Source organism: Propithecus coquereli, unplaced genomic scaffold (genome assembly GCF_000956105.1).
Source record: "Propithecus coquereli isolate 6110/MARCELLA unplaced genomic scaffold, Pcoq_1.0 Scaffold19, whole genome shotgun sequence".
NCBI lineage: Eukaryota > Metazoa > Chordata > Mammalia > Primates > Indriidae > Propithecus > Propithecus coquereli.
Window position 1 is genome coordinate 5,678,728 of NW_012143856.1, and position 15,097 is coordinate 5,693,824.

General features: G+C 35.2%; 1 protein-coding gene across 1 annotated transcript in view; it reads right to left on the bottom strand.

The window, feature by feature from the left end:
* The window catches only part of ARHGEF26 (Rho guanine nucleotide exchange factor (GEF) 26), a 130,737-nt gene that overhangs the window by 89,624 nt on the left and 26,016 nt on the right, over positions 1-15,097 (bottom strand). The window contains exons 5-6 of the mRNA XM_012642947.1: positions 13,662-13,718; positions 10,654-10,814 (exon numbers count right to left, since the gene is read on the bottom strand). Of these exons, the coding sequence (XP_012498401.1) occupies positions 10,654-10,814; positions 13,662-13,718 (218 nt within the window). The remainder of the gene's footprint in view (positions 1-10,653; positions 10,815-13,661; positions 13,719-15,097) is intronic.

The window sequence follows — 15,097 nt, forward strand, 5'->3', positions numbered from 1 at the left end:
TTGCAGGGCACACTCACACACCCACACTCACTCAGACTGGGGCCCTTAGACACGCCAATTCACCTAACATGCACATCTCTGGGATGTGGGAGGACACCAGAGTATCCTGAGAAAATCCAACAGACATAGGGAGAACATGCAAACTCCACACAGACAATGAATGGTCCTGGCCAGGAATAGAGTTTTTTTTCCCCTCATCAATGTTATAATGAAATGACGTTGAATAAAACAACATTACTCCAGGACTCGGTGTGCTTCACAACATGCTATAAAGGATTAAAGCAAATGAAATAAGAAAAGTGTTGGAAAAACAAAAAATGGAGGCCCAGATGCTAATAATTAATGTAAGCAATTAGAAGCACCATCCCACAATAAGCAACTAGAAAGCTTAAAAGAATTTGCTTTTGAAACTTAATACATCAACCGTCCTCCTTGAGCTTAAATCAAGTGCTAGATTTAACTTGGCTACATCACAAAGTTTACATTAAAATCTTTTCCATCAGCCTGAAAAACTGTGTGGTCCTGCTTGTTTTACTCAAAACTGGCAGAGTCGAAACTCCATGTAATGGTTCAAACTCCACAGCTGTAAATGCAATGCAGATGAAATACTGCAATTAAACCCCAGCCTTTGCTTCTTTTTCCACAAAGTTCTACCCTACATTAAAATTGATAACAGCTAATGACTGAGCTTGGTAACACTTTAATCTGTCCCAACCAGGATCATTATCCACTATAAATCTCCATTTGACAACTCAAAATCCACAGACTCTTCGAGCTTCCAAAAGCAGTGCAGAAAGGAAAAAAAGAATGCAGTAGGCCCAAATGCCTGCAAAAGGTAGCCAGGAGAACTGCCTAACTGGCAGCTGGAGTATGCCAGGGCCTGCTCTGAAGCACTGGTCCAAGGAATCTACCACTCACAAGGAAAAGACCAGGCTGAGGAAACATACAGCTCAGGTTTTAGTCTTAATCTCAGTCACAACTAATATGTATTATGATTATAGAAGAGTCTGTTTACTTTGACTTCATTCAATATTAAAATAAAAATGATTGGTAAAATGTTGTAATGCTGTGCCACAACCATCTTTAAAAACAAACTCATGCAAGCCATTGCACTAGATTCTGTATGAAACAAGATCTCTTCTTTAACCTAGTCCTGGAGCAATGCTGGTAGAAACCAATATATAGAGGATGTATTAATACATCCAGAAGTGGACAAATACAAAACCCGGAGACATTTCAGAATACCAGACATAGATGATCAAGATGACAGTAATATCATAAAATAATCATTGTTTGAGGACTTACCAAGTGTTATGCTAAGCACTTTACATGTATTACCTCATTTAATTCTCAAAACAATCCTATGAGGTTAGATATACTATCATCCTTATTAAACGGAGGGAGAAACTGAGATTTAGAGTCAGTAAATATTTGCTTTAGTATGTTACTAAAATGGCTATATTTTTTAAAGTTTAAGGTTTTACATATTTGTGCTGTAATCCTCAACTTATTGCTTCCTTCAAAACTTAATAATAATGATTGGATACAATGAACACTATTGGGGTGATGGGCACACTAAAAACCCTGACTTAAACATTATAAAAGGTATCCCTATAACAAAAACACCAGTAGCCCCTTAATATTTTGAAATAAAAAAAACTTAATAGTAATGATAATAATGATGTATTTGAGCCTAAAAACCATTGATAAATGTTACTTAACCTACACCATGCCAATCACCATTTGACAAAAAAGGAAAAAGGGTACCCATGCACCTGGCTACCACAGCTCCAAAGGGAGAGTAGAGCAGGAGGCTTCAGGTACCAACTGTCACTATATCCTCGTTTCCTGTCCAGTAGTCAGTCCCCTCTTCAGGTGGGCCTGAGTTTCCCAGTCCAGTCTGTACCAATTTTGTCCTGCTGCGGGGTGAACAGGAAATCCAGGGTCTGACTACTTCTCAAACAGATTTTCACAGAACTCCTGGTTTTAGTCACACATTTACCAACTTCATCATCAATTCCTGCACCTTTCAGAAATTCTGGGGTTTAAGTCTGGTCGTTTCTTGGCTCACCTCACTACCAGTTTAGATTTAAGCTTTCTTGGATTGCCTGAAATTGTTACTGAACATCCATCTCGGGTTTTTCAGGTTCCAAAATATTGTTGCTCTTGTCTCTCTTTTTTGTTTTTTGCTCTCTTTATCCTTGTTTGTGCATTTGCTTTCCCATCATTTTTACAGGGATTTTAGAAGGGAATGAAGGTAAGTGCATGTCTCTAATCAGCCGCCCTTTTTTGTGGGTGTATTTTTTTTTAAATTATATCATTCCTGTATATAAAGAAATCATTTGGATTGATCTATTTATACTCTTTTCCAATTTTCATTTCTACAGTCCACATACATTTCGACATAACAGTTAACAATGACTTGACTTGATCACCATTATAAATCTGCTATACAGGCTTTGACTCCTCCCTCCCCACTTTCAAAGACTATCAACAATAAGTTACGGTACACTTTCAAATAACTAAAACAGTAGGATTGGAACGTTCCTAACATGAAGAAATGCCTGAGCTGACAGAAACCCCAATTATCCTGACTTGATTATTACACATTATATGCCTGTATCAAAACATCACATGTACCTCATAAATATATATAACTATTATATTAAGTACTCATAAAAATTAAAAATCTTTTAAAATGCAAAAAAGGGGGGGAAGCAAGGATTATGGTTCCATTTTAACAGAAACATTTTGCAGTAAAAGATTCACCAGTCTTTTTTCCATCTTATGAATAAATCCACCAAAATTGATCTAATATGGTTAAATTTTCAACACTTTAACTGGCAATGCCTCCTGTTCAATTTTACAAACACTTCGGATCCCACACTGCTTTTCTGCAGCCTCAATCAAAAGAGCTGCATCTATTATTTAAGACATCTGTAGTCCTTATTGTTCTACTTGAAATGCTACATAACTAACCACTTATTTCTTTTACTATTATTTCCAACACCGGTTGTTGGTAAGAGCTAAACAACATGGACTAGACCACCCATGTCACTGTGGAATACTTGAGGTGAATTTCAAATGAAATTCTTTGTCATCTTTCTCAGGATAGAGAAAAAGTCAAATAGTGTCATAAAGAGTAGCTTCTGAATGTCACTCTTTCAACTGTCAGTTGAAAAAATTGGTTTTAGAAAGAACAGAGTTTCTCTGTTATATTAAGGAAAATAGGGGAATGGCTTTATTTACCAAAGATTCTGTGGTAAGCTTATATTGGGTATATATTGGTAAGGAAAGAACATTTGCTAACAAAAAACATCAGTGACAGCTATTACTTCAGGGCAAAAATTAAACAGTTTCTACAACTTATAGAGTTCCATATTCTCTGGCCTAGTAAATTTAATATGTTATTCTTTTTAAAATTTAGCTTTAAGAATTAGTCAGGAAGGATGAAATGCTAATATTAATACCATAAAAAACTTTTGAAGGCTTATTACTATTTGGTTCATGCATTCAAGTTTAGAATTTTGATTACCAAATAGAAAACATATTTCACAATGCAGATTGGCCATGCTATTATTTGGATAAAATGTCATTTTTGATAATATGAACTCATTTCATAAAATAATATTAAAGTATATGCATTTAAAATAGTTTTTAATGTCCATGATATTTCAATTTTAATATAATCTGATTAAAATTAGGCGAAAATCTTCTGGAGAATCAAGTGCTGGGTAAATACTGTTTCGTATATTTACTATTATTGTAATTTACCCTGTTACACAAAGCAGAAACTAGAGAATTTGGCATTAGCTGCTCATTATATGTTGGGAACAAATTCAGTTCCTTAGGACACAAAAGCACATTGATGAATATTTTTACTTTACTCTGCAAAAATTAAAGACAAGCATAGTTTTAGCTTCAAATGGCTTTCCAAAGAAATATCAATGTTTTAACTTTGTAATGGGAAAAAGAAATAAGCACCTTGCAGTTTTTTAGCAGTATAGTTTTTATCGGGTGCAAATAACAGCATGCTGTTATTGAAAAAGTTTAAATGAAAGATTGTTTGAATAATCTAGATATTTAGAATGAAAACTCAGAATTGAGGGTAAAAACACATCATTTTATAAGACATCTTAGCAAAGATTTATTGAATTTTCATTTTGTAGAAAACTTGCCAACACAAAAGATCTTTCTTAGACCTTGGAGTTTCAAAACAAAGCAGTAGAGTTAATATTCAGTCTTGCACAAAAGACAATTTCCTTTCCTGATGTTATCAGTCTTTTACCATAGATATATTTTAAATTTAAAGAACAATTGGTATTAGATCACATTCTGTTGCAACCTAACGTAAATGAGTCACATTTATAGGTCTTTTTCTACTAATATGGCAATTATCTATAAATTATTCTAAGTGAACACAGACTCGCGAAGAACCAAAAAATAAAAACAAAAAATATGCACACATGCAAAGCATATACTATGTGTGATATTTAGTTGTCAATTAAGCCTATTCACTTTTAAATGAAAGAGGGTATCTAATACTCCCTTTTTCATGCGATGATTAGGCTTTTGGGACAGCTCAGGTCCTCAAAAGACAGGGAGATCATGAATCCAGGGACATTGCATAAATTTGAGTCAGAGAGAAGAGGTTAGCATAGTTAAGGAGAAAAAAGTAAGTCCAGAGTTAGGAGTCAAAGCCTGTGTCCTGGAATGGATCCAAATACCTACCTAAATGTAAAGGATTGGCTCCAATCATCCCATGAAAAAGAAAAGAGTGGCACCCTTCTTAGAAGCGGACAAATAAAGGATCATTAGGCTTCCAGCTACCTTCCCACATACACCTTTCAAGGAGCAAACAGTTGGCAGGCCCATGACACTAAAAGAGAGGGTAATGGGAAGGTGTAAACAAGAGAGAAAAATTTCACAGCCAAAGGACTTGAGAAAGGTCCATGCACATTATGCAGTTCTTATTGTAGTTACTTTGTTTCTATCCCACCCCACAGGCTAAGTGTTTCTTTGCCAAAATTCCGACCGTGGTCTTCTTTGCATCTAAAGGAGACACTACTGGCATTTGGGTCGGACAATGCATGCCTGTCTGGGACTGTTGTGACAATTACAGGACGCCTGGCACCCTGGCCCTCACCTACTAATGCCAGTAACAGCACGAGTCACTGGCGCAACCAAAAGTGCATTTCCAAATACCCCTGGGGGAAAATACCACTACCACCACCACTACTTACAAACCACTGTTATCAGACCGAGTAATCTCCTTTAAACTCAAAGTGAGGAGAACCACCTCTACGACTCAAATCTACATCCCTACTCGAGATTTTTCTAGAGTTCTAATCTGTTTTTCTCTTTTTAACTATATACCTCCTCTCATGTTCCAGTCACTCAAATTCAACATGCCCCAAACTGAATGCCACATCCTCCTCACTAAGCCCCAGCCCATTTCTCTTATATCTTGGCTAATCCAACCTCCAATCACACAGTCAGCCAGGCAGAAACCTGGGGGGCAAATAAAATTTCTCCCACTTTTTCAGCAAGTCCTCAAGAGTCTATAGTCTAAATCTCTCTCTAGGCCTTTGAGTCCCCAGTCAGTTCCCACCATAGCTGGCTTTGTTACTTCCATTGCCTCAAATCTTCCACCATTTTCGCCTTCCTGATAACTGTTAATGCAAACACCACACTGTTCTCTCCGATGCCACCACATTAGTCCTCTACTTAATTGTTAAATGTCTCCACACAGCCTTCAGGAAATAGGAAAAACTCCTCGGCAGGGCACACAAAGGCCCTCACCATCTGCTCTTTTCCTCCCCTTTGATTCTCACCAAGGGCCTTAAGCCCATAACCTCCAGCCTGACCCAAACCTTCCTGTTTCAGGGCAAGTGCTCTAGGCTGAAATGCCTCTGCGCACACACTGGGGAAGTCCCACCAGCCACCATGGGCCCCCCCCAAGGACAAACAGTCACTCAACTGGGCAGATGCCACCAGCTGGAACCGAGGAGCCTTGCAGAGAAGGAGGCCCCATAAGTGTTAACTGAAATGAACAACTTTTTATAGAGAAGAAAATAATTTTGTAGAGACACACTACTGATAAACACACACACATGCATGCACACACAGAATCAGAGTAATTATTGCCCCTGCTTGTCTGTTTTAAAATAATGTCAACTTATATAAAAGACCTTCTTAGTGTTACTTACTGGCAAACAGTCAAGAACCTAATCCATGATAAAGGGAACCTGACGCACTGTTAATTTGGATGTTGAGGATGTTCTGATCTCAGCCTATACCAAATACGCCATCACCTATAGCTACAATTTTTCATTAGGTAAAACTAAAACAACAAACATAGCCTTGGGTATGACACACTTAACAATGCCATGCTTTCTCAGTAACATCTAATTCAGACACTGATCATATCATTTGTTTTATTCAAGATTTTATTTTACATTTTCTTAGAACTGGAAACTCATGGGCAGCACACTAAGTAAAATAGTTATCAGGGCCGGGCACGGTGGCTCACACCTATAATCCTAGCTCTCTGGGAGGCCGAGGCGGGCGGATTGTTTGAGCTCAGGAGTTCGAGACCAGCCTGAGCAAGAGCGAGACCCCATCTCTACTAAAATAGAAAGAAATTAATCGGACAACTAAAAATATATAGAAAACAATTAGCCGGGCATGGTGGCGCATGCCTGTAGTCCCAGCTACTTGGGAGGCTGAGGCAGAAGGATCGCTTGAGCCCAGGAGTTTGAGGTTGCTGTGAGCAAGGCTGACACCACGGCACTCTAGCCCGGGTAACACAGTGAGACTCTGTCTCAAAAAAAAAAGAAAAATAGTTATCAAAAGTTGAGAGTCACTCTTGAAGTTCAACAAGCAGGCATTACATCATGAAATGGCCTTTGCCAGTCTTCTGAGTACTTTGAAATTTAAAAAGACTGTCTCTGAAATGAGTGTTTCAAATCAAATCAAACTTTTGTAAGTTATTATGATATAGACACAGGATTATCATGTAAAAGCTGAACATTCTTAGTGGAAATAAATTATAACAGAGATCAAATTATAATAAAGGCAGATATCCAAATTAAAGCATTGCATTTCTAGTAAAAAACAAAGCAAAAATGTAACGAATATTTCTTTCTTTTCTTTTAATGAACGCTGAGAAGTTTCTGAGTTTCCTTTTGTAAATAAAAAAGAGACAAAAATGTTCGAAATAGCCCCTTACTATAAGTTACTATGGAAATAAAACACTTTAATAAAATCATAGATGATTTAAATTTTGTAAATGATTGAAATTATATTTTAATCTATAATTTAAATTAAATGACATTTCAAGGTTAACCAATTACGGATTTGTCAGCCGTAAACTTATCCAATATCTTCCCGTTTTATTTTTGGCTTACATTCTTCAATCCTTGTTTCTCCTATTCTTGCCTCCTTTGACTATATAAACATGATGTTTACTGTACAAGCTAAAACTACAGAAAACCACAAAGACAAAAAATAAAATAACTCATAATTCTATCTTCCAAAGATAATTATTCTTTATGCTTTTGATAAATTACTTTCCAAATAATTAAAATATAATATAATATGAAATCCTACTCCTTAGATCTGTTTTACAATCTGAATATATTATGAAAAATTTTTTATACTATTAAATATTCATCTAAAGCATTTTATTGGTTATATAATTGTCCATTATATAGATATACATAGCTCATTAAACTAAACCCACATTGCAGTACATTTCCCAATCCTTTTAGAATTTTCCACTTTCAGTTTTATTGTCCTCTTAGAATGATAAGTTTTACATGCTTACTAACCATAAACTACATTAATATTTTTGTTATTTATCCTAAGACTTTGACTCATGTTCATTAAGAGCACTCTATATAGCTATATATAAATACTCTGTTGAAAAGGTTGTAATACAAAGCTTGGTATAAGTAAGCATCCCATAAAAGACAACTAAAGTAATGCCTAAATATATGAATACACATGTTCTTCAAGTTTCAGGGAACACCTTGGATTCTAATATTTTATTTGATGAATTCAGTTGTGACCATCATTTCTACTTGTATGATTTTATCAGCTTTTTCAGATAAGATGCCTGTAATAGCTTCTATCTTCCTGAGCAGAAGAAACGTTAATACTTTTTCACTCTCCTTCTTGTTAAGCAGATAATTCTCTGTGATTAGCTAAACTGAACTTACACATTAACACTGCTGATCTAGTCAAAGCAAATACTCTTGGGTTTTAGAAAGGGAAAGAAAACTCCTTCCTTCTCCCACTTTTGCTGATGTAATTTCGGTGCTTATCTCAAATTTTAATTCATTTCAACATTATAGAGGATAAATATTAGTTTAATATTTACTGACACACACTGTGTTCCAGATGGCTCTAATTCATATGGAAAAGCTTATAAGAGAAACGCTAACTAAAACTATGCTCAGATAAATCCTTCTTTCCTATTACATTGACAAAAACCTAAAGGTTTTTTGACATCCTCTACTGGAAACGCTTTGGGAAAGCAGGTACTGATCTACTCTTGGTGGTACTGCAAAATGGTACAATTGCCGTGAAGGAGAATTTGGCAATACCTGACAAAATTGCATACATGTTTACCCTTTGTTCTAGTAATCCTACTGCTAGGAATCTATCCCAAAGATACCATGGCTAAAAAGCAGCAGGGCATAAGCACAAAGCAGGACTCTTTGAAACAGTGAGAATGAAAATAAACCTACTACCCACAGATAAGGGGCTGGAGGAATAAACTACGGCGCAGCCACTCTGTGGAGAATTACGCAGCTGGAAAAAGGAGTGAGGAATAACTACTATGGAGCAATCTCTATATATATTGTCATGCGAATAAAGAAAGGTTGAGAAGAATGTGTGGAATATGCTTTCACTTATCTAGGGAAGTTAGGGGAATACAAATATGCATATGCATATGCTTATATTAAAATACAAAGATAAACCACCTTTTTGGCCTATACAAGGAGTGAACAAGGTAGAGGGGACAGGCATAGAAGCTAAGATTCTTTTTTTAAAATTTGTTCAAGCTTTATTGAGATATAATCGATATATAAAAAAACTATACATATTTCATATATACATTTTGATAAGTCTTAAGTACCTATAGGTTTTTTTGAATATACCTTGTTTTGTACAGATGAGTCTGGATTTTTTGTCTGATTACCTACTGAAACAGCCTGAAACCACTAAGCAACCAGCACCCCTAGCGCTCACACTGAGGTCTTAAAATACCACTTCACATCAAAAGATACCAGAGCTCTTTGGGGAAATGGCTGATTCCTGTAGCAAAAACTGTAAAATATGGTCCTTTATCATCTTAAAATATCATATAGCAAGAAAATGATCAAAAATTATTGAGATTAAAGATGAAACAATGTGAGCATCAGCAAGTACAATAACATGAAATTTACTATTGGGTACATTAATAGACAAACGTACATTTTCCTTCATAGAAATATTCCAGCTAATAAGTTAATAAAGAGTGATAAATTAGAGTAACATCATTTTGCAATCCTTAAAGAATTAATGGATCTGGCATTGACCACCACTCACGCATTATGTGCCTCCTGAGAAATGCTACAGAACAAATGACCTGATCTCTTCAATAAATAATTGCAAGGAAAAAAACATAAAAATGAATGAGGAAACTTTTAATGTACAGTCATATAATGATCTCCAGGACAGAGGTGAAAAAAGTAAGAGGAAGAGCAGTGTTTATAGTATGCTACCATTTAAGTAAAAACATGAAAAAAATATAAATATATTTTCTTATATAGTCATAAACTATTTCTAAAGAGATACAAAAGAAAAGAAATGTTGACTCTTATCTTTTGGGTGGCCAGGAACAGTATATGAATAACATTTTTACTATAGAACCTTTTGTATCTATGGAATTTTAAAACATGAATTTATTATTACACACACAAAAATTAAATAGAATAAAATCATAAAAGAAGCAAGGGTAAGTATTACCATAACACTGTAGTTATATAAAATGTCCTTATTTATAAGAGCTGAATCCTGAATTATTTGTTAGTAAAACGTTGTTTCCATACACTTGGAGATATTTAAACAAAAAGAATACATAAGCAAATATGAAAATATTTTAACAATTGTTAAATATAAGTTTTGAGTACGTGAAAATTTATTATATGATTTTATATACTTTTCATGACAAAAAGTAAAACAAAAAATTCTTAAATACAATGAAAATAAAATGTTAAATGCTAGCCAGATACTGCCTATGAAAGCATTAAGCCTGAGGCCTACTCTTTCTCTACTAAAATAGACAAATATCACAGACTAGCCCCAAACCGAGACTCTTTCCTTGATGTAATCAGAAAGAGAGGCTCAGCAGAGTGGGAGAAAGAGAAGGAATAAAGAGACCTCAGACAGCTGTCCGCTGTGACAATTCATTACATATTGAGCATCCGTCTGTACATCAAACTTGAAAGATATCTTAAAATTTATTTCAAGGAATGAAGACAAAAGCCAACTGAACGAATGAGAAACTTTATAACCCTAAATGCCTTTCTTTAGAAATAACAAGGTATATTTATTGGTCTGCAACCTCTTGGTATGACCAAAGGCAGACTGAAGTGCACTTACTTTTTGCTTGCCTCACAGACATCTGTAATATTGGAGAAAAGGTGGTGCCTCTCGGTTTTAGTCATGGTATCGCTCAGTTCTTTAGAATTTTTAAACATGCGAATCAAGATTTCCAAGCTGAGTAAATATGAATGTTCAGAGGATATGACTTCAAAGATAGCCTGGTAAGAAGGAAAAAAAAGTCTTAATTATTTTAATTGGAGAACTAAATACAGCTCTTGTAATTCTGCTATAAGAATGACATAATATCTTGAAAAGTGCAAAAAGATAAGCGTTGAGAAAACTGCATCACCAAACTACTGTCTTTATATAAGGCACATCTCAAGAAACAGTCACTGCCTGCAGTGTATATAGGAAAAAATGAAAGCATTTGGATGACTTGACATTGCATCCTGAGGTCATGCCTTTGCCCAGGGCTAGAATCTATGGAAGGAAGCCAGGGTATGTCATAAAATCTCAGTATGACACTAATTAACCTTTGGGGTCACCTCCTCCAGCCCTGCTTTCAAAGCATGCTGCTTCAGCGACAGTAAGGATTTATGGTCAGCACTCGGGATTCAGAGAAAATTTCTCACAAATGTCTTCCTTCACTCCCCTCTCATGCGTGCTCTTTCTCTTCCTATGTTTTATTCTTATTAATTTGCAGTCAATAAAAGCAAATATTCTGGGGTGACTTTACCTACCCTTAAAGGGTTCTTATCAGCCAAAGAAATTCTTTTATATAAACTCATACAATTGAAAGTAATTCCATCCATTCAACAAGGCATCCTCTCTACTCTCCTCAGTGTCTCAAGGAGCAAAGGACCCCTCTGCAGAAACTCTTGGTGTCAGGCACACAGTGGTTTTCCTGATAAGTGTTAATGATGAAATGCCAACCCACACATGTGGATAGACACCAACGCCCTGTGTAAGGAATTCATCTAGCTCCTTAACAAAATCAAATTCAGATCCTCTAAAAATGGCAATGCAGGGAGAATTCCTCGGCCTGAGATTCACATCCTTCCTGGAAAGCTCCCCAGTAACACTGCTTACATCACCCTGACCTCCAGGGCTCTACCTCTTCAAGCTCTTGCCCCAAGAGCACTGGAGGGCACAGGGGAGGCACAAGCAGGTGGATGCCCAGCTGCTGTTGAGTGGCGCATACTTTGTAAGTCACATTAGAAGTATTAATCTCAGTGTTCATCCCCCTTTTTAGCATCCACAAGGTGCAGAGACCTGGGTGTCACTTAAACGTGCTGTTCTAGCCTCAGCTGTGCTCCAGGCAATTAAGTGACGGAACTACCTGAAGAGTAAGGAGTAAGAACATTAAGAGTCTCATCTAAATTGTGTCTTGTGTAATTCTATTCAATCAATACAATGATCCCCAAGAAATATAATATAAGGCAAACTAAAGAAAATTCTTCCTTTCTGACCAAAAGTTGCAGATTGTTGATGGATATGGTGCCTTGGAATGACTTAAAATATTTTCAACAACTAAAGCTTGTGTAATCAAATCCGAAATACTAAAATTGAGCAAAAAGACAGAATAAACTATTTAGAATAGATCACATGAAAAGGTAAATAATTGGTAGTTTAATACAAGGAACTGTAAAGTTACATTGGCTGCTGTCGTTACTTTTTGACTTGCGAGTCTGAATAAATATTTTCAGAATATAAAAGAAATAGACGCAGTTCAAATATATAAGATTTAAAAGAACAGAAATGTCCAAATAGGATGAAGTACCTTGGAGAAACTTTTGAATTGAAGAGAGAGAAACATTCTTTCATGCCACAATGTTAACAATGATGAAAAAAGTACCCCCTACCGTCCATCATTAGGAAAATGGATAAAAAATTTATAAAGGTGGTATTCACAGAATATAATACTATATAGTGGTTGAAATGATATAGATTAATATGCATTAACATGAATAAATCTCAAAAACAATGTTGAGTGCAAAAAGTAACCAAAAAATATGTACAGAATCATACCATTTATATACATTTTAACACATACACACAAATATGTCTGTGTGTACGTGTGTATATAATACATGATTTAAAAACACAGATTGGAAGGATATGCATCAATTCATAATACAGTTGTCTCTGGGGAGGAAAGGAAGAGAATGGGACTGAAGAGGAGTATGTAGGAATTCTACTTCATCAAAAGTTTTATTTTCTTTAAAAAACATTAAGAGAAATTACAAATGTAATATATTCATTCATTCTCAGTGGATGTGTATATCAAAGTTCTATACTATTAAGCTTTCTTAAACTTAAAAAAAGGCACTATAATGCACTTTTGTATTTTTGCTTTATTCCATGCCAATGAAATAAGAAAAGGTTATCCTCATGTCCTCTGTGGAATTAATTTATATGTATGTATATGTATAGACATATATATATGCATATACATACACATACATATGCATAAGGCAGGAGGAAATTGCTTTGAGAATTTCACAATATTATTACAATGAGCAATTTTCTTAAACTGCATTTATTTAAACTTCAAGCTGTAAAACTCTAGTATTATCTGTTTTATTTTTAATTAAATAAACATAGTTTTAGATTTATAGAAAATTTGCAAAGAGGGTTCAGAGTTCCTTGCATCTTTCACCCAGCTTCCCCTAACCAAGGTACCTTACATAACCAGGGTGCATTTGTCTACAGACTAAAGTACACACTTTATTCAGATTTCACCAGCTTTTCCACTAACATCCTTCTTCAGTTCCAGGAAGAATGTCGATTTCATTTTTCAACATATTTCTTCCAGTTTAAATACCTGGACTAGGTGCTTTGTTGTTTGAATTCAAATGATGTTGAGGTATTTAAATTTTTTTCTTATCTGAAGGCTTATGTGTAGCTTTATTTAACAATGATCACTAACTACTTTTGTAAAAAGAAAACAAATACATTTCCAAAGGGCAACACTGAACAAGCACACACAGTAGGTGAAAACACAAAAGAGCAGCACCCACATGCACACTTCAGAGCTCTAAAGCATCTGCTTGGTGGAAACATACCTCTTGTCTCTTTCTTTCCTCCTGGCTTACTGTCTGAGACAATCCATTTCTTTTCACCTAGGAGAAAAAGCACAATAGAGTTTAACTCATTTACTTAAAGTTTCTTTATTATGTAAGGCATAACTCTATGCCCTTCAAAAATGAAGAGAAATTATGAAAAACGTTGAATTTAGCACATTAATTTTCCGTTCTCAACACCCTCAAATAACATTTAATCCATGAATAAACTAGCATAGTTCAACACTGAAGAAGTGAAAAGTGTCTAGAACACAATCCTATCAAATTGAGTTTTTCTGTTCTAGTCTTACTTCTGGATATTCCTAAAATACATACCACACTAATCACCCAAATCATAAATAAAGAAATTTGATAATAAAGAAGATGAATTCACCGCTCTGAGACTTTATTGTTCAGGCTCACACACTGAGAAAGTAATTTGAACACTATTTTCCATAAAGACTCCATGGAATACAAGTGTTCTTTATAAAAATCCAATCAAAAAAGAAAACAGTCCCCTCCTCCATTCCAAGTTTCAGTAGTCTTTCAGTATACTAAATTTGACAAATAAAGATGCTAGTTTGAGAAGCTTTTTTGTAGCTATAGTACCTACAGGAACCATGTACACAGTACCGTACTTGGAGTGATGTAGTGGTATCGTTGGTTGAATCCCTGCAAACCTATCTCAACTGCCACATATTAGACTGTTGCAGCTCCCATCATAAGTCAGTCTCTAAACCAAAGAGTGGAGGTTGACCTATGAATTCCATGAAGACAGGACCTGGAGTCTCTTCTGGTACACCTGGCACTGAGTCTGGCACATGATAGACATTCATGTTTCTCAGTCAAAGATTAAATTAGCAAAAGGTAAGGCATATGTAAAACACCAACCAACAAAATCCTGTACTTCTTAAAACACAAAATTTTAAAACGATGTTCCCAAGACCTAATTTTAAGTTGACATCTAATATTTTTTATCACAAATTTAAAGACTTAAAAAGATGTATTTTCCTGCTAATTGTAAATCTAAACATATTAGAATGTGTTACTATACACTTTTAAATATATTCAGTGGAATGTAAAAACCATGATTTGACACCCACTGATACTCATTTAAAAGTGAGCTTTCCTTAACAGATATTTTATATTCTTCTTTCTCCTTGAAATCACATTTCTATTTCCACTTCCCCCCGTTTTCTTAATGTAATATAATTCTATGTGTGAGAGTCTCATTACTCATCCTAGCAGATGTAAATAATAAGTTTTTAAATTTAATTTTAAAAAATTTCCTGTGATTGTTAAGCTTTAAGTATACAAGATTCCAGTACAAATATCATTAATAACCTATAATCAAAACAACACAATTACTTCCAATTTCAATGCATTAAGCATGAAAAGTAAAGTTTTATTGAGATTGCATCTCTTACTGAGATGGGGGT